Source organism: Dromaius novaehollandiae, chromosome 27, assembly GCF_036370855.1.
Source record: "Dromaius novaehollandiae isolate bDroNov1 chromosome 27, bDroNov1.hap1, whole genome shotgun sequence".
Classification (NCBI taxonomy): Eukaryota; Metazoa; Chordata; class Aves; order Casuariiformes; family Dromaiidae; genus Dromaius; species Dromaius novaehollandiae.
The window spans coordinates 4,956,029-4,974,096 of NC_088124.1; the positions used below are offsets into that span (position 1 = coordinate 4,956,029).

Consider the following 18,068-nt stretch of genomic DNA (forward strand, 5'->3'; position numbering starts at 1 on the left):
GAGAAAAGAAAAGTCTCTGAAAATGTATTTGGCTAAACATCAAATTTCATGAAAAATTAATCAGATTTCTCCAAGCCTAATTATACTGTAGACACACCCAGGGGAAAGTTGTTACTACAGCCTAACAACACATTAAAAGCTCCATTAAATAATTAAAGAGCCGTATGGACACATATTGTTTCCAGTATTTTGCAACAACGATGCAACTGCTCGCTGGACTTCCAGACTGCTCCGAGCAGGACTCGAATCCCCCTCTTACCCGGCTCCCTCCCTGTTTCATTCTTTAAATACCGCCGCTTTTGCTTTTATCATTCTTCCTCTCGGATCGTTTGAATCTGATCCTCACCCAGTTTCCGTGCAGGGCTCGGGCTCCTTTTTAACAGTCCGTCCCTGAGCCTAGGTGCCAAGTTGCAGCAAAGAGAACAGGGCTGTCGAGCGTGCCATGGAGAAGCCATCCGGCTGCCAGCAGCTCGTTACTTAGCCCATTAACTGCTGCAGCCAAACCGCTGCGCTCCCTCTCCATTACAGGGGAGCACCTCCTCCCCGCGTCCCTCGGTTCCCATTACCTGGCAGCGTAATGTATCTTGCAGACAGAAGCAGCAATATACGGGTTGCAAAGACAGGACCTATTTATGAGCTGAATGGCAGTTTTTATGGTTCCGGGAAGATGGGCCAGTCTGCGCTGGGAGCAGGAGGATGGCAATTACGAGGGCTGGCTTTTACCTGTGTTTCCTAGGGGTACGGAGGCAATTTCAAGCCTGCTTCTTTAGACACCCTGCTTTTCAGAGCGCTGTTCTGCCTTGCAATTTAAGACGTGGCAGCGCCTTCGCAGACACGTCTCCTGCTTTCAGAGAGCAGAATCATTTTCATTCCTGGGGACCTCAAACAGAGTGCCAGATGCTCAGCACTTTAACTACACTTGAGGCTAATGTCGTCAAAGCCCTTGAGTGAACCTGCAAGTTGGGAATGCAGAAAAAAATAAACTCAACTACTGTGCAGAGCTTGGAAACGTTACGTCAGCTGAAGTGTTACAGCTGCATTTTTAAAAGGATGCGCGTGATTTCTAAGTGGAAGTGATCTTTCAGACAAGAGCAGTTGGCTCGAGCAGTCCTGGAAGCGCCAGCCTGGACCACGATCCCCCCAGCTCTCCATTTCGCAACCCAGGAACAGCGGTACCTCCCAACTGGGCCCCGACCCGCCGGGCAGGGAGCCCTGGGACCCCAGGTGCCCCCCGGGGGGGCTCGTTCCGGGGTGCGGGCGCCGTTCGCCCCTCCCGGGACGAGCTCCTTTCGGAGGTGCTCTCCTGCCTGTCGATCAGACGTGACGGGGTGCCCTTTTCTTCGGGGAAGTCAGCGAGCTCTGCTCTTCTGTCAAAGCCTGTCTTTATCTTCCTCCGTCTGAAATCAGCTCTCATTAGGGAATGGCTTTCAAAGACTAGCAAATGCCCCTTATCTCCTCTCCCAAATCTACCAGCTGAGCTTTTCTTTCACACACATTTCATATTCAAAACCAAATGAGGCTATAGCTTTGAATCCCCATGCCCACCGGGGCAGATTAGGCCTAAATCCCCCAACCTGCGGGAGCCCTGGCCACCCCAGGAGGGAGGCACTGTCCTTGCCAGCATCCCCAGCTGCAATCCCAGCCTCCCTCTTCTCTTGATCTTCCGCGCCGTGCAGTACGGTGCTGCTGCTAGCCGCTCTCCCCTTCCTCGCTTCTCCGGACTAGTGGAGTCAAAGGATCCCCCATTTTACTTGATCCCAGTCCTGCCAGGACCTGGTTTTATTCCCTGTGCAGACGCAGACACCCTAGTCTCATCCCGGGAGTCTCAGGAGCAAGCCTGCGTCGCCCTGATGCAACGTGATAGCCCTGCGCTCAGGGATCGCTTCCGATAGAGCTAGTGCAGCGTTAGAGCGGCGTGGGCAAATCTTTCCTGTCATCGCTGTCGCCCAGAGGCAAGAGGCACAAATCCGACCGTCGCTGAATAGGTTGTGGCACCCTGGCATCCAGGAGGGTCTTCCCACTGTGGGAGCCGTCCCGCAGTTTCACCCGTGCGCACGCGTGTAATACGTAAAGATGATACCCTATACGAGGGACAGCTAAGCTCTGACTTATCCCAGATAATCTCTTCCCATCCAGGTCTATAGGAGCATTAAGGATGAACCTTTCCTTCTGCTAAAGTCATTACATCAGGGCAAGGACCCGTGCTGCAGACAGCCCTCTCCGGTCCTACGCGGGGCGGCCCGGCACCGCGACGCGTGGTCAGGCCTGGGGTTTGGTGCTAGCTTTTCCACCAAATCCTGCCTTGAGCAAGCTGCTCTGTGCCTTGTCGGGTCCTGTTTTCCTCAGAGGGGAGGGAAGCAGGAGGGGAAGCCGTGAGAATGCATTAGCTAATAACGGGTTTCTACCATGCGGCTTTTACGGTGAACATTCGAAACCTATTGCAGAGTTGCAGCTTGAGGGTTAATTGAGTTAATGGTGACATTAATCACACTAATCTCTTAACCTTCAGAAAAGTGCTAGGAATCAGCAAAGATGGATGTTAGTACTTCTCAGCCCAAGTAAGGCTTTTGTAACGTATAGCCTCAGGACACCGCAAACTCCCAATCAGTAGCTGAGCGAGAGAAAGAGAAACGCAGGACAGCAACCGCCCGTCCCAGGAACGCTCCCGTGTGACGGCGGGGGCAAGAGAGGGCTCGGTCATGCTGCACCCCCCTACGAGGAGCAAGGTCGTGCGACTCTTCCACCCGGCTCGGTCCCGTCCCTGTCCCTGTCCCTGCAGCCTGGCGGCGGCCATCCCCAGGGTCCCAGGGCTGCGCTGGGGACGCTGGGCGGGAGGAGCGGGGGGCTTTCTGTCTGGCTGCGTTTCTGCATGAAGCTGGCTGCAATTGCCTGTTTGTACCTGTCGCGATGCCACGGAGAGGATACTGGCCGCTCTCTGGGCACACTGGGAGTTGTTCTGGTTTTTCCCTTTCGATATGTGCCGGTAACTGTGATTTTATTGCAGCTGCGCTCGGTAGGGAGACGGACTGACTGACCTGCTCCTCTCGGCCTTTGGATCTCTGGAAGGGCTGGGATTTTAGGGGTAGGCCCTCCTTGGGTCTTAGCTGCGTTAAATCAGCTCTGTCCCCGATGTACCTGTATCCCTGAGGGGAAGCCCCCAATCTGAGACACCCTGATGTGGGGATGCCTTGGTCCAGGGGAAAAAGAAAGCCCCAGCTTTGTTCTGGGATGTCTTTTTAAGTACTTTCCTGGAACTATTTTTTATTTGTGGGTGATATTTGCAATAGCAGTTTTCGTGTGCCTGACCGGGGGACTTGTAATCTGTTGATCTACAGTAAGAGTAAGTAAATATAATTTAATGCAAGATTCACAGGGTGAATCTCAGTTCATTTAGCTTAGGTAGCTTAAGCAGCTGCTTAGTTGCGTTTTCTGCTATTGCTTTCAGCAAGACTTTTGTAATGCTCTTTTTAATAGAGGTTAGGCTAACGGGACCTATTTGTGATCACCTCGTCTGGAGGTGTCACCCAGCGCTTCCTATTAGCAAAAGCCATCTGCAAGCCGGTGCACGAGCTAATGGCAGTCATTCGTGTCCCCTGGGGAGTAAGGCCCTGCCCCAAAGCAAAGAATACAAAGCCAAAAAAGGCCTTTCTGCCTCCTCCCGCCAGTGCAGGGCAATGCACTCGCTTTTCGGTGGAGTTCAAGATCCTCTGCGTTTACACCGAGGAGCACGTGCAAAACGTGGACGTTACTCCTTTGCTCTGGAAATGCAGCACAGGAGAGATTTGGATGGGGCCAAACAAAGGGCTGGTTTAAAAAACAAACTGCTTACAGACCCCTGTCCTGGCAAGCCTGGGGTGCGTGAGCCTCTTCGTCCCAATTGTAGTGCAAGTTGTGAGGGGCAGTGATGGCAAAGTAGCATCCAGCCACCGTGAACGCCAGCGCTGCCTCCTCCCCAGACCGCAGCGTTAGCACGGAGCGGAGCCAGAAACCCAACAAAACCCCCCAAAAGTCTGCCGGCTGCGCGGGCAGCTCGCACGTGCTGCAGGCGCAGTCCAGGGGCTGCTGAACTCATTGCATTTTGGCTTCCCTGGCCCACAACAGATTGGATTATTGTGTTTTGATAAGAGTTAAATCCTGTTTCTCATTTCGGGGAGCCTTAGGCGCGCTCGGCTAACTGCTGGGCTCCCGGCACGGGGGGGTGAGCAGAGGCTGCTCCGTCCCTCCCCTAGACCAGCGGTGCCGCCTTCCCCCTTCGCTCCCGCGCTTGCGGTTTCACCCGGAGGTGGGTGGCGGGAGGGACCCAGGGCAGAGCAAAGGCCAGAGAGGAGCGAGTTGCTCGGCCGCGTGCGTGTCGCCTCCCTGCCCTCGCTCCCCTCCCGGCCCTCGCCTCTGTGTTGTGCTGCTCTGCTTTCTCCCGTGTCTGCGTCTTTAGCCTGTGGGGATGACGAGAGCGAGCTCTAAGGAGATAAAACCTCTTCTAAAAAGCCAGTGTTCGCGTTTCCCTCTGCCAGCTGCAACTTGGCTGCCTCCAGCTACAGCCAGTCCAACCAGCCCTACAGATACCACAACTATGGCCACAACTACCACCACCACCACTACAGTCGCCACCACCACCACCACTACAGTCGCCACCACCACTACAGTCGCCACCACTCTGCCCACCACAACCGTCGCAACCACCACAACTACTACCGAGAGGGCTGCGGCAGCCACCCCAAAGCAGGAGCTTGGTACTGCGCTTTCCTCTTTCTCTACCCCCTCGCCGCGCCGCAGCCTCCCCTGCCTCGTGCTCGGGGTGAGCGGCAGGCGCAGGCACGAAAGGCTTCGCGGGGCGCCGGGAAGGGCTTTGCACGGAGCCGGAGTGGCGCAGACGGGGGAGCGAAGGCGGGCCAGCGGCTCCCGGGAGCCCGGTCCCCCTTGGGGCATCCTCCTGCTCTGGGCCCCTCCGCCCGAGCCCCGGGGGGGACGCGGCCGCCCCGGGGTGCTGGGATGCTCGATTCACAGGAGCATTTGGGAGCGAGGTGGAAGACCCTACGAAACTGTCCCTGCTCTTACTGCCATTAAAAAGGGGTTCTGTTATGAGAGATGTCGCTTTGCATCTAGCACAACAGCCGTTAGCTACGAGACCTGCCACCACTTACAGGAGTCTTTTGGTTTGGGCTGCTGCTCTTTGTAATGTAACCTAGTCGTAGCCCACCGGAGACCTGGGGAAGTGTATAAAATTACAGCACGCAGGTGTATTCCAGGTATTTCTCAGGCCGAGATAACCTTATCGTGCAATCACCAGGATGATCAAACTCCGTTTTGGTGGAGGCATATTCTCCACTATCTGGGTTTTACTGATAGATATGGAGAGAGGCATCTCTCTGAGCCTCGCTTTTACAAACACTGCAGTAATGGCAACTGCAGTTAATAGATAATTACATGGATAGTTATATTCAAGTTTTTAAAAAAAGCTAATAGCAAAGGGGAGCACAATGAAAAGAATTCAGTTATGTAGCTGGATAGCATGTACTCAAAAACACAACCGCAAAAGCTACAAAAAGGCTTGTCATTTTTTAGTAAAGAGAGAAAGGAGTTAATCATAATGAATACCAGGCTTGACACCCACTTCACTCAAGGAATTTAAACCAGTTCAGACCTCTTTCTTTACATTCTTACATAAGATTAGCTCAGGATGGTTAAAAAAAATGCTGGAAAGACCTGCCTCCATGTGAAAGGCACTCCGCAGTAAAATAGGTTTGAGAATTAGCAGCACATTTCCTACACTGCACCAATCTGCTTAATAAAGACGCAGTCCTCAACTGAGAAATGTAGATCTGTGCCCCAGCTCGCAGCACCCTCCACCTCCCCAGCTAGATAAGTCCGGCACCGTGCAAAGCTGCTCGGCTGGAACTAAGTGGAATCGGTGCAAGGAGTTGCCCTGCCTTAACAGAATCAGTTAAACACTGGATCAAGAGATACGGATGCAACTTATCCCTATCTGTGAGGTCTTCGCAATGAAGCAGCTTCACAAGGTTGCTACCGCAGCACAGTCGCAATTAAGCAAGTCCATGAGCAAATGTTCCTAATTGAAAGCAGCCTGGAAGGGTGCACGCTGCCACGAAACAGGGCAAGGAAGCAGGAGCAGAAGACACAGAGAAGCTAAAGCAGTGGAGGAAATGAAAGGGGAACGGCGTGTGTCCCAGGCCACCCCGAGGACACGCGCACGGAGCCTCAGCCGTAATGCAGGCAGACAGGGAGGCAGGGCGGCGGCGCAGGTTGCGTTCCTAAGAGCGATTCTAGGTCACGTTTTCCTGATCTTACAGCATTAGGTTCTCCCTTGCGATTCCTTACAAGTCATGTAGCCGCCCTCATTCCAGGAACTGAAGTTACTAATCTGCATTTTGCCAAACCAAAACCTGATCAACTGCTGAAGTAAAAAAAAAAAAGGAAAGGAAAAAAAAAAAGAACCCAAGGTGTAATTTATTCAAAGTCACTTATACATGCACTAAGCTAATGGATTAGCTCTATTTTGCTAGAAAATAGAAGTTCATCCACTCTCCAAGGCAATGTCAACATTCCTCAGCTTCAAAATCAGAAGCGAGTGACTTCATTGCCCCATCGGCTGCCTGTACACCTAGAAACGTGAAAATGCTCCTTCCCCGTCTTTCCTCCTCAGTCGTGCTAGCGAGTCTGTGCGCGCTCAGGCGTGCGTCTCGCATTCGTCTGGGCACTAGTTGAGCCAGGCGATTTTCATACCGACTGAAACACTTGCAGAAGTGCCACAGAAGTCTTAGGACCTCAGAGATAAACTGAGTGCAGTTAGACTTAAATAACAATATAAAATGATCTATTGCTATCGAACTTCCCCCAAAAGTTTAAAGTTAAGGATTTTATAAGAAATAAACGTTTCCTTAGGCATGGTCATAGGCTAAGGTAGAGACATAACTTTAGGAACGATTCTGTAAGATTTTACCAATGTCAGATGCTAGATGAGGTCTCGTCCGTGTATAATCCAAAATACTAACTCCTGTTCTAACCTGTCCACCAGCCGCCAATGGATCGTCCATATGGGACATAAGAGCTTTGGCTAATAGTAACTGGGCAAACATCACCTGGAGCCACAATTACTCTGCAGGAACTGACTTTGTGGTTAAGTATATCACCAGTAAGCATCAGATCGCGTGGGACTCTACAGGGTGGTGATGCCATTAGAGATCCTGCCAGCTCCCAGCGTTTCAGACCAGTCTATGAGGCACTCCTAATTACTGGGCATTGAATGATGCTGTATGGCCACACAGAGGAGGAGAGAGGAAAAAGTCAGGACGCGGTCATGGCTGTTTAGAGTGGACCAGAACTATTTATGTTGCTCTAATGCACAAGTGATTCCCCCTCCTTGCACTGTATGTAGAGAATGAGGCTGTTCATTTGTTCAAGGATGCAGAATATCTGGTCACAACATAAACGGCTTTAAATATATATATATATGTATATATATGAAGGGGAACAAATCTTTAAGGAAAAGCAAATAAAATCTACATAAATTGGAGGACAGTCTTAAAGAAAATGCATATCTTTGAAGGCCTTTCTGAAGCTGGAGTTGGCAGAATCATCTATGATCCCAAACCTCCTGTCATAACAGATATCATTGTCTCTTAAAACTGTAAGGCTGTACTTAGTCTGCAAACTCAAAACCAGTATCTCTCCTTTAGTACTTGTTTTGAAAAGATGTTTACATGTTGTTGGGGTGTTGTTTTTTTAATAGCTAGGCAGCAATGAATGCTGCTTATCTCTGACTTTATTTCCCAGCCATTTCAGCCTTCGCATTTCTGGTATGTCGGTCTTAAATTGGCATTTAAAAGAAACCAACTGTGCATAATTATTGGCATCGAACCACTTTTGGTTGTTTACAACATTGTTTAAAAGATGAACTCGCATTCTACTCAAAACAACTTCTCCTAACGCCCAGCCGATGCCTGTTCTCGCTCCGAAATCTCCAGGCCTTCACGAGGCAAAGCAGCATTTGCTGTTCTCAGCCCCGATGAGGGAACGAGACCTGGTCAGGCAGAGTGCTCCATCTCTCCAGAGCCACAAATAAAAAACCCCACTGCAGGCTTGCTGCATTAATCCACTTAACATTTAGCATTAAGTTCATCAACAAATTATTCCTGACATAGTGCAAAGAACAGGTCGACCTTAGGACAGAGCTTTGACTATCAGCAGCCCGTGGCCATCCCCACTGGAGCTAAGGACTAACCCTCCACCCCCAAAAGCACGCTATCTCCCAGCTGGGGTGAGCAGCCTTGCAGCATGTTTAATGCAACCTCCAGCTCATTAAAAGACTCCTTAACCCATGAGGAAAACGGCTGCATGCTCCCAAAAGCACCAGGGCTGCTCCGTGCAGTGGGTGCCTGCAGCACAAGAGGACGGGCCTTCGCCCAGCTGAGTGGGACCAAGCAAATTCCAGGCTCTGTTGTAAATGCCAAAATACCCAGACTGAGGCTGGGCAGAAAAAGGACCTAAAAGTAGGGAGAGCTCTCCTGAATAGCTACAGATACTTTTTTCAGTCCCACAAGCAGGGATGCAGCAAAAAACATACCATATCCCTGCATCACTGTTTTCCTTCTATTCCCAGTGAGGAACAATCACGGAGATGTTAATAGCTCGCGGAGCATCACGCTGTGTTATTTCTGCTCAGTGGCTAGGGACAGCGTAATGCATTGCCTGCAGTGTCAACAAGGTAATCTCTGCAACCGTCCCGCCGGCTGGCTTTGATGTGCGGTTTCTGTTTCTCAGGTAACAAGACAGAGAAATCTATCCCCGTTAAAGCTCAGACCCCTTCCTCTGTGCAGCTGGCTAATCTGACGCCCGGGATGATGTACAAGTTGTGGGTTTTCCCCATATGGTCTAGCCCCAGCGAACACTCTTACATTACCTTTACGACAAGCTCAGGTGAGAGGGGCTTCGGCCCCGCTGCGTGCTGCATTTCTGAGGCATGTCACTCCATCCCGAGCTCTCCCCACGGACGCAGGGCGTCCGCGGGGGCGGTTTCACCATGACTGCATGGAACCAGCTCCATCCACTCCATGGGAACCGTGCCGTCTCTGCCCTTATTAAAGAGCTGCCTCCCCAGCGGCTCAGCGAGGTTGCTCCGAGTCGCACAGCGCACAGCAAGCCCTGGGATGGCCAGCGATGGGACAGCATCGATTTGAAGGAGAGGGTCTTTTAATGAGGGTAGAGAACGCGCACATGTTGTCATGCGGTTCTGCTTGAAGCCCCGCGATGGCTGTGTGTCTGCATTTTCGCGTGCGTGTTGCTTCTCACGGTGTTGCTCGTTGCTTTGGCGCAGGAGCGTCCGCGCGCGTTTGGGCCAGGTCAGTGCACGGAGCCGGAGCACAGCAGCAGGCGGGCAGATGTGCGCCCTGAGATGCGGGTGAGGGGCAGCACCGGGAGGGGGGACGCTCTGTTTGCAAAAGGCCTCAGTGACAGTCAAGTCCGGCATACACGTAGGACTTTTCAGAAGGATAAAAAGCCAGATATGTTTCCTCTGGCAACTTTGCATCTAATTGCACAAGCAATTTTCCAGTTCTATCACCTGAATGATTTTTATAGCATCCTAATTACGGGCTTCCTACACTGCCCACTGAATGCCACAGAAATACTCTTACTGACTTCCACAGGCACTGAATCAGTCTTTATGTATTGGCAAGACTTCACTGTTCACACTTGATGAGTTTCAGGAAATCGAAATAGCTATAACTCGCTCAGTATTCACTCCGGGGTTTGCCGTAGGGATTTATGCACGATGCCTGTCAACGTCTGTGCCTAAACACGTAGCTGAAAAACCAAGCAGCTGCCAACATTGCACCAAAGTACACTGAAAAATCTAGTAGCCCAGGTAGGAGAAATGATTTTCAAAGAACTAAAATTACTTTGCCAAGACGCAGGCATGTAAGGGAAAGCTCAGCACTTACTCTTTAATCAGAAGTACGAAAGCAAAATGTTCCATCCACACCAAGGAGGTGGGAGAGGGGAGCAGGAGCTCCCCCCCACTCTCACCCCTGCAGTATCTTATTTGGAGTCCAAAAAGTTGGCAAGCCATAACTACACCATGTAGTTCTCTCACGTGCTAAGATGACCCAGGGACAGGCGGCAGCAGCCAGTACTTCTGCACGTCTAATGCTGCCCAACACTGGTGAGTAACGAGCAGGCGCTGGCCTTGGGGCTGCCCTGCCTCTGCCGGCACTGCCGACGTGAGGTGCCTCTCCGTCTCGGGCTACAACCACCCTGCGAGCGGTGGTGAAATCCGCAGCGCAGCGTCCCTTAGACCACGCTCCTCTTTGCACCCCACCCGCCGCTGCCTCGGAAACGACCACCCCCCCCAGCCGCTGCACCTGCACCCCAGAACGCGTCTGCTTTCCTCTTGCTGGATAGCCCTTTCCTGGTTTGGACCCGTCTGTTTTCCTGCCTGCCTTCCACCCACCGTGGCATTTGGGGGATGAGGGGTGCTCGCCTGCACGACGGACACCGAGGGGCAGGGAATCTTTGAAAGGAGAGAGGGGAAGGTGATCTACCTGGCTGATTGATGCTGGCAGTCTCAGCATGTCTATTTTCTGTAATCCAAGCGTTCCTAGCGATATCATCGCTGAGACTATAGGATTTGCCACCTTTGTTCCCGTGAGAGAGGCCGAACGATGGCCTGAGCCCTCTCCCCAGGGACGGCGGGGCGATGCCGCGCGGCGGCTCCCCGCCTGCACCCGGCTCATGTGAACGCTCAGCCCTGCTGACTGCCACGTGTCACCGGGAATGCTTGTGATAAGAAACTTTCAGTTCGAATGTAGATAAATGAGAACTAGTCCACCTGCTGCACCACAGCTGTCCAACTTCTCTGCTGGATATTGAGCTTTCACTTAATCACAACAGTTCTTTCCAGTAGGGACACTTCAAAGCTACATAGCTTAATGCAAAAATACCCTTTAAATAAAAAAATAATTCACTATCTGTAAAAACTTTGGAAGGAGGATCCACGCAAAACATAAAACTAATTTCACTTCACATACAGTTAGACCTAGCTATCACGGCTACCACTGCACGTGCCTCCCTGCTGCAGCGTATCGCTGTGTTTCAAACACGTGCATCCAGTGCTGCGTACGCATTGAACAAGACGTCTACAGCGACCGTCTTAGTGCTACAGCCTCCTTAGTACAACACTGAATCATTGCTAGCATTTTTCATATAACAACAGAGTAAAATTGAGAAGCAGCTTAGTTCTCATCAAATTAAAGGAGACTTGATTATCCCAGGGATCTGGGAAACTGGAAATTGTAAAATTCTACCGGCTTTAACCCTACGCACAGCTCTTTTAGTCAAATGGAAAAATACAGTAAAGCTTCCCCTGATGTACAACATTTCAACAGGAACAGTCACTGAAACTAACCCAACAGTCCTCTTTAGAAAAGAGACAACATTTTTGCTCATCTTTAGTCAGTGGATTACAGTCAGTTTTGTTATTGGCATATAAGCCATGACTATTAGGTAACACATGTTTTCTATCATAAGATTATAATTAATTAAATAAAAAAGAAACAGTCCCTGCAGTTGCATTTAAATCAATACCTGTTCGATCATGCAGCTGCTTTCTATTATTTACCCTTGATGCTGGTCTTATATTACAGCAAATCAAAACATCCTCTCTGACAGCCATGCACTTAATCTTCTTCTTTTGAGCGCTGCAATGACAGTCATTCGTTTACTCTAAATACAAGATTGCTGTGACTGTAATTTTGTCGTCATGAGTTGCTTTTTTGGGAAGGATGGCAATTATAGCTCTACCTTGATGATACGCAGTGCCACGATCCTACTGCAAGATCCCCCAGCGACTCGGCACTCAGAACGCTCCCTCCCATGCAAAACCCAGCCTTAGTCTGCACGGCGGCATGAAACACCCCTCGGGCTGCTTTGCCGAACCCCTCAATCCTCCCTTAGCATTGTTTTCCATAAAAACCCCATCCTAGCAGGACTGCTGATACAATCTTCCATTTCAAAGCTCTCCAGCGCAGCTTTATTCCCCTCTCCTCCCCGAGCACTCAGTTAATTGAATCCAGTTCCCAGCCCCGCTCTGTTATAATCTCATTGTCTCCATTATAAGAAGTACATCTTCGAGGACTGTTTAGCTCAGGTTGTAGTAAAGGTAAATATTAAATGTAGCAGTATTAAAGGAAAAAGCAGCAAAAGGACCAAAGTACACAACCTGCTTCCACCCACCCTCCCTAGGAGCTCAGTGCCTAAGGCTGCTTCTGCACGAGTTGTTGTTCGTGCCATGACGGAGATGAAAAGCACAGCTTTCGCCATGGGCCTGCGACCCTTTGTGCCCTTTGAAAAATCTCACTCAAAAATCCTGAACCAGGCTATAGCGAAGCAATACCACCACAGAGCTTTCAGTGTCTGATGCCATTTTTTTTTTAGCAAGTGGGACTCTCTCTTTTCCTCTTTTCTCTGTGAATTTCCTTGTGTCACAGCATGGCTGCAATTAGCTGCTGGCATCGTGGCTTAGACTTCCCCCAAGGAAAGCATCTGGTATCTTGGGTTCAGCTTTGATGGAATAAGTACACGCCAACAGTGTGCTTACTGCCCTGAAAGGGCGTAGTTCAGGAAAGTTTACCAATTCAACCCATTTTAAAGTCATCGTCTCTTCTACGAGAGCCCTTTGTTCAGCATATGTTAAGGGGGGGGGGGGGTTGTCTTTTATGCCTTCTTTATCAGCACCATCGTGCTCTCATATTTGAGCAGAAGCTGAAGATTGATACTAAAAATGTTGTAAAGGGCAGTTGGTGCTGGGAACGTTGAGCTGAGGAGATGGGCGCTGGTTCGGAGGAATGATGCTTGGGATGGGGGGGAAGCAGGCTGAAACACCGTGCACCCGGTGGCGGCTCTCCTAAATAACGCTCCCTTCTCTGTGCTCTTTATGTGCTGTACCTGTTTCTAAAAAGTCAAGTACAGGCACAGTGCTATTTGGCAGGGCTGATCCTCCATTATCGCTTCTCGTGTAGGATTTGGTGGTTTTTTAAATCCAGCTTTCTACCCTTTCTCAGGCACAACTGCTACCAGCACTTTGTGAAAGGGCATTAAGAGATGGCTTGTCACTGCTTGTACACGAGGTCCACAGCACCTCGATTTGAGCTGCTCAGATACATTGGGATGGGGAAAATGCTCTCTTTATTCTCATACAGTGACTAACAAAGTCACCAGTCAAATTCTGCAGCTGTGCTTGGAGTTGACTTGAACGTGGAGCCACGGGAAGGGCATTTTCACATCTGTTCTTGACGCAATACTGCTCTTGCACAGTTCGGTAACTGTTAACCCAAGGATCAACCACCCATTTACTGGGTACAAGTGTTTCGCTGCTTGTGACAACCTGCACCTACACAAGACAGTTCTGTGCGCTGCCTCAACAGGCACCGGTTGGAAAGTCTTGTTGACTTGAGTTCACTTGTACGATTAAGCAATGCAACGTGATAAAGACGGTAGCGCAGTCCTTTTCCGTGTTCTGCAGCACTATAGACCAGAGTAGCCAAGATCAGGTAACAGCAGCAGCAGCAATCTAATTTGGAGTTGGTTTTTTGTCACATGAGCATCAATAAAAAATGCTCACTGCACTGTACTTTCCGTTTCAGGCAAACCCCTGCTAAGTCCCAGCTCAATCCTGCCCAGCTCAGACCTCCCCTCGCTCCTGCCAGGAACACCTCTGTCTGTTTGCACTGCAGGCTGGTTAAATTAAGCCCCCATGCTGTGCTGAAGGTTATTTTCTCCTCTGCTCTGCCTTGCTGAATACCAAGTGCATGTCAATGAGAGCCGGAAAATGGCAGCTTATTGCTATTTATAGGACACAGATTCATCTGTCTGACCGTGTAGGGGAGCTGCAAATAACAAGCCAGAGTATGTGCGGTAGAACATGGCAATCAGGTGTTGCATAGGACTTCTCAGTGCTATCAGACTATGTCTCAACTTTTTGGGACCCAGCTGTCATTACTCAAAGATCTAACCCCAACCAGGGCTTTGTGCCCCCAACACCGCATCCCTGCTCACGTTTTGGCCAAGTCTTGCTGGGCCTCCATATCTCCTTTCTCGGCCACCCCGGGGCTACTGAAAACGGATGCCCCGCCGTGACGGACTCTATCTGTTGCATTCAGTCCCAGTTGCTGGCAAAGCTCAGATAATCGCCCCAAAGGGTAGGGGCTAGGTCTCCAAACGCCCAAGCATCTACCGAGGCTCACAAGTAGGGGCTACACCCTGCCGAGCACCATCTCTGGCTTCTCCTCGTTGGAGGTGAGCCCTGGAGAGACGGCACCAAGCGCCGTCTCCAGTTCATCTGCTCAGGCAGGGCTCCAAGCACCAACCCAACAGCCTGAGCGGCTTCTAGCTACCAGCAGCCACACTCGAGGGCACAGGAAAGGACGCGGCCCGCAGAGCCGTTCCCCATCGCCTCTGTGTGGGGGTGAGGCTCTCCCAGGCTCCTGCTGGACCTCAAGAATTAGGATTTCCCCCAGCTCAAGGCTGCTAATGAGCACTGCAGTGCTCAGTAACCCTCCGGATTTACTGGTGCTCTTCTACCTAACTTTATGCCAGGGATTCAATCTTTTAGCCATTGCTTGGGCATGTTTATTTCTGCGCTTTCACAGAAACCATCTCCAGGGTAGCTTTCAGACACTGGAAAGGAAAGATCAAATCTGTTACCCAGCTTCTTTTGCCATTATTTTCAATGCATTTTTCTCATTGGTCTGTGCTAGGTTTTACTTTATGTTGTGACCCTTTGCTGTGTGTAGCTACTGCTAAAATGTTGAGTTGATCTGCCATTAAAAAAAGAAAAAGCAAGCCACAAACCCGGTTCGTGAATTACACTCTCAGATAACCTGGTCAATACACCCACACTCAAAAATACAGTGCTAAAGATACATACTGATGGACTGAGTTTTTCCTAGTAGTTTATTCCTCTCTGTTGTCCTGGTCTGTCCCTTATAGTTTTTTTCCTTTCAACTTCTCCCAGCTTATACTAAGAATCACGTGGACATCGCAACCCAGGGCTGGTTCATTGGGCTGATGTGCGCCATAGCTCTCCTGGTTCTTATTCTGCTGATAGTGTGCTTCATTAAGAGAAGCAGAGGCGGAAAATACCCAGGTAAGAGCACTACAGGGCAATTTTTTATTCTTGTGGTTTAAACTTTTCCAGGCTTCCAGGAGCTAATCAAATTGTGTTGCTCTCAGATAGATGCTTCTGATTAAAAAGGCTTTTCTTCCTCCATAGTACGAATGCTATTATTAGTGGAAAGCATTTCGGTTAATTAAAGGTTGGGCGAGTTCTCTGTGCTATGCAGGAGGCAGGCTACAGAGCCGGACACTCCTGTTATGCATGACCTGACACCCGCTCTGCAAATTTGCTCATCTCCTTCTAGAAAAGGATCTTTTCAGGCAAAAATCTCATTAAATTTTTGCAAAGCAAAGATAAAGCAGCTTAGGAAAATTTATCAATTAATATATCCTCTCTAGCCACCTTGAGTTCTTGTGCCCTGGTGCCTCGGCACTGCAGTAACCTTTGGGACCCGATCCTGCAAGCCCTTCCACGTACAGCGTCCATGAAGGTCTCTACCTCATCCTGCAGGGATTTTACCAAAGACAGCCATGAGGCCAGCTGCTCTTACTCTCTAGTTAAACCTTTATCATTTATACTGTTTTTAACATAAATGTTGGGGATGTGCTTGCTTACACAGTGCGAGATAACAAAGACGAGCATCTCAATCCTGAAGACAAGAACGCAGAAGATGGGTCGTTTGACTACAGGTATGCTCCCATTCGGCATGCGTGTTCATGCGACCACTCCTGTCCCATCTGCCCCGCTCCGCAGCCATCACAGACCTCACCGCTGTACCCTCTCCCTGTAACCGTAGCGCCGAGGTGCCACCCTGCCTCAGAAGGTATTTCTCCCACCTTCCTCCTCCTGCCTCCTTCTCTCAGCAAGTTCTCTACCAAAGGGAACATTTCCTGCCTAAAACCCTGGAAAAGCAACCAATCTGAGAGTATGCTGTTCAGGTTTCCTTCTTTCCCTGTCCCTCCTCCTGGGAAGATCTGTCGAGGCAGAGACATGGGACTGACATCAGCTACTTGGGACACAGCTCTCATCAGCTGCACATCAACCTTAATGATGCTCCTAACACACACACACACTTGACTCTGAAGCAGCCTGAGGATATTTCAAGTATATAACCCTGTAGCTCAGCCCCTCTCCTAGTCGTAAGGCAGCATCCAGAACAGATATGCCCAAAGTTATGCTTAGATCAGCCCTGAAAGCACATAAGTGTATTTATTTGGGGGGTCCGCCTGAATCCAGATCAAGGCTTTTTTGCAAGATGCTCATGGAAACCCTCCTGAAATGGCCTTTCAGAGTGGCAGCACAGCCCAACAGTCATTCTGCTATGACAGCTGTGATTTACCACCATCTGATCAGCCTCCTTCAGGCAAAATGACATCCTTTGAAGAAGAGCATCTACTTTTTCTCCAAATTCCCCAAATATTTGAAATACAGGCAAGTGTTCTCCAAACCTGCTCACAATCAGTGCAGCATTCATGATCCTGTTTATTTCCAAGGAACAGAAAGAGGTAAAGCTGTCCGATCCCACTGGATTGCCCACACTTGGCTGATGACTGGGATGTACATACCCAGGTTGCACTTTGAGCATCTACAGTGCACTTTGCTTTTCTATAAGAAATTACAATGCACTTTCCGTCTGAGCTGAACCCAAAGCCCAATTAGGCTAGGAAGTGTTTTTCCCCTGATTTCAAGGCAGGGGTTAATTAAACCATATGTCATTACCAATACTCCTAGCATTATAAATTGAGATAGCAAAGATGGGAAGGATTTATTTACAATTCAGAAGAGATGTAATAAGGCACATGTGCTCCACCAAAGACTTTAGAATGAGCAAAGTGAATATATCTGCCTGCACCCTAGGATATAAGTGAAAGGTAGAATAACTGCATTCTTCAAGACGGTCATGTTTATATCATTAGTAGCATTGTAATTGTATTTCAGTAGTGACTTTTTCTCCAAAGGATGTCATAAGCCCAAAGCTCCCCAGTTTTCTGCAAGGCATGTGAAATGATGCAGACTACAAATAAATCCCAGTGAAAAACAAAATAAGCAGCACATTCTAGGAAAAAGTTGCCATTCTTTATTGCCCTAAAACAACATGCTGGGGCAAGATCTCATTTTCCTTCCCTGCTAGATTCAGTTATTGCTTTTAGCGGTGACAAGTCACACTGGTGAGCTGCCTGGGAGCTTCAGAGTTGGGCCACTCCAGTCCGGCTAGACAGGCAGAGGCATCTCCCCACGCCTGCGTTTCCTCCGCGGGGTCACGCGGCTCCTGGGCCAGCCGGGCTTCGGTGGTGCCGGCCCCCGCGGCTGTGCTCCCTGCACCTGAACCTCAGGGCGACGGGTGGCCTGCCCGTCTGCTCCGGGACACCAGACCCATCGGGAGCGCGGAAGGGTGTTTCCAGCAAGATAATTACAGGGAAAAGAGATGCTTTTTCTGTCACCTTAGGGCCTATCAACACACAGCACTGCAGGTTCCCTTCTAGCGCCTGGATCTCAAACAAGAGCCTCATAATCGAGCTTCTGGCACTACACACACATTTCAGAGATCTCCTTATCACGGGTCTGTTGAGCCAAACCCTCCTCAGCACCATCATTCCTAAGGCAATTGCATTGCCGGGGTCACTTGCGTAGACTAGAAGGAAGCCAAGCTCTCAGCATGGCTGTCACCTTCCAGCGTACCGTGATGAGTTCAGTGATGCTGCATTTACTGCCCGAGCACCATCCAAGGGGCTAAATGACAGTCCAGGCGATGGGAAGCAATTCTATGGGAATGCTTTTTCCTGTGACATAGTAGCTCCTGCGTAGCTGAATCCCAAACAGGTATTGACAGCCCCATTCAGAAGAGCTGGAAAGCTAAAGGCAGAAGCCAGAAGAAAGGCAACTTGGATATCATTCATTCATGAATAACCAAAGTTTATGAGTGTCAGGGATTTTTGGATTT

At 49.8% G+C, this 18,068-nt stretch overlaps 1 protein-coding gene across 3 annotated transcripts in view; it reads left to right on the forward strand.

Moving 5' to 3' along the window:
• The window catches only part of NFASC (neurofascin), a 92,605-nt gene that overhangs the window by 64,613 nt on the left and 9,924 nt on the right, over positions 1-18,068 (forward strand). For 2 of the 3 annotated variants that reach the window (XM_064497929.1, XM_064497930.1), the window contains 2 exons: positions 15,026-15,157; positions 15,747-15,816. In XM_064497929.1, coding sequence (XP_064353999.1) covers positions 15,026-15,157; positions 15,747-15,816 — 202 coding nt within the window. Of the gene's footprint in view, positions 1-4,511; positions 4,731-7,033; positions 7,151-8,778; positions 8,935-15,025; positions 15,158-15,746; positions 15,817-18,068 lie in introns of all 3 variants that reach the window. The other variant, XM_064497928.1, reaches the window with a different exon arrangement.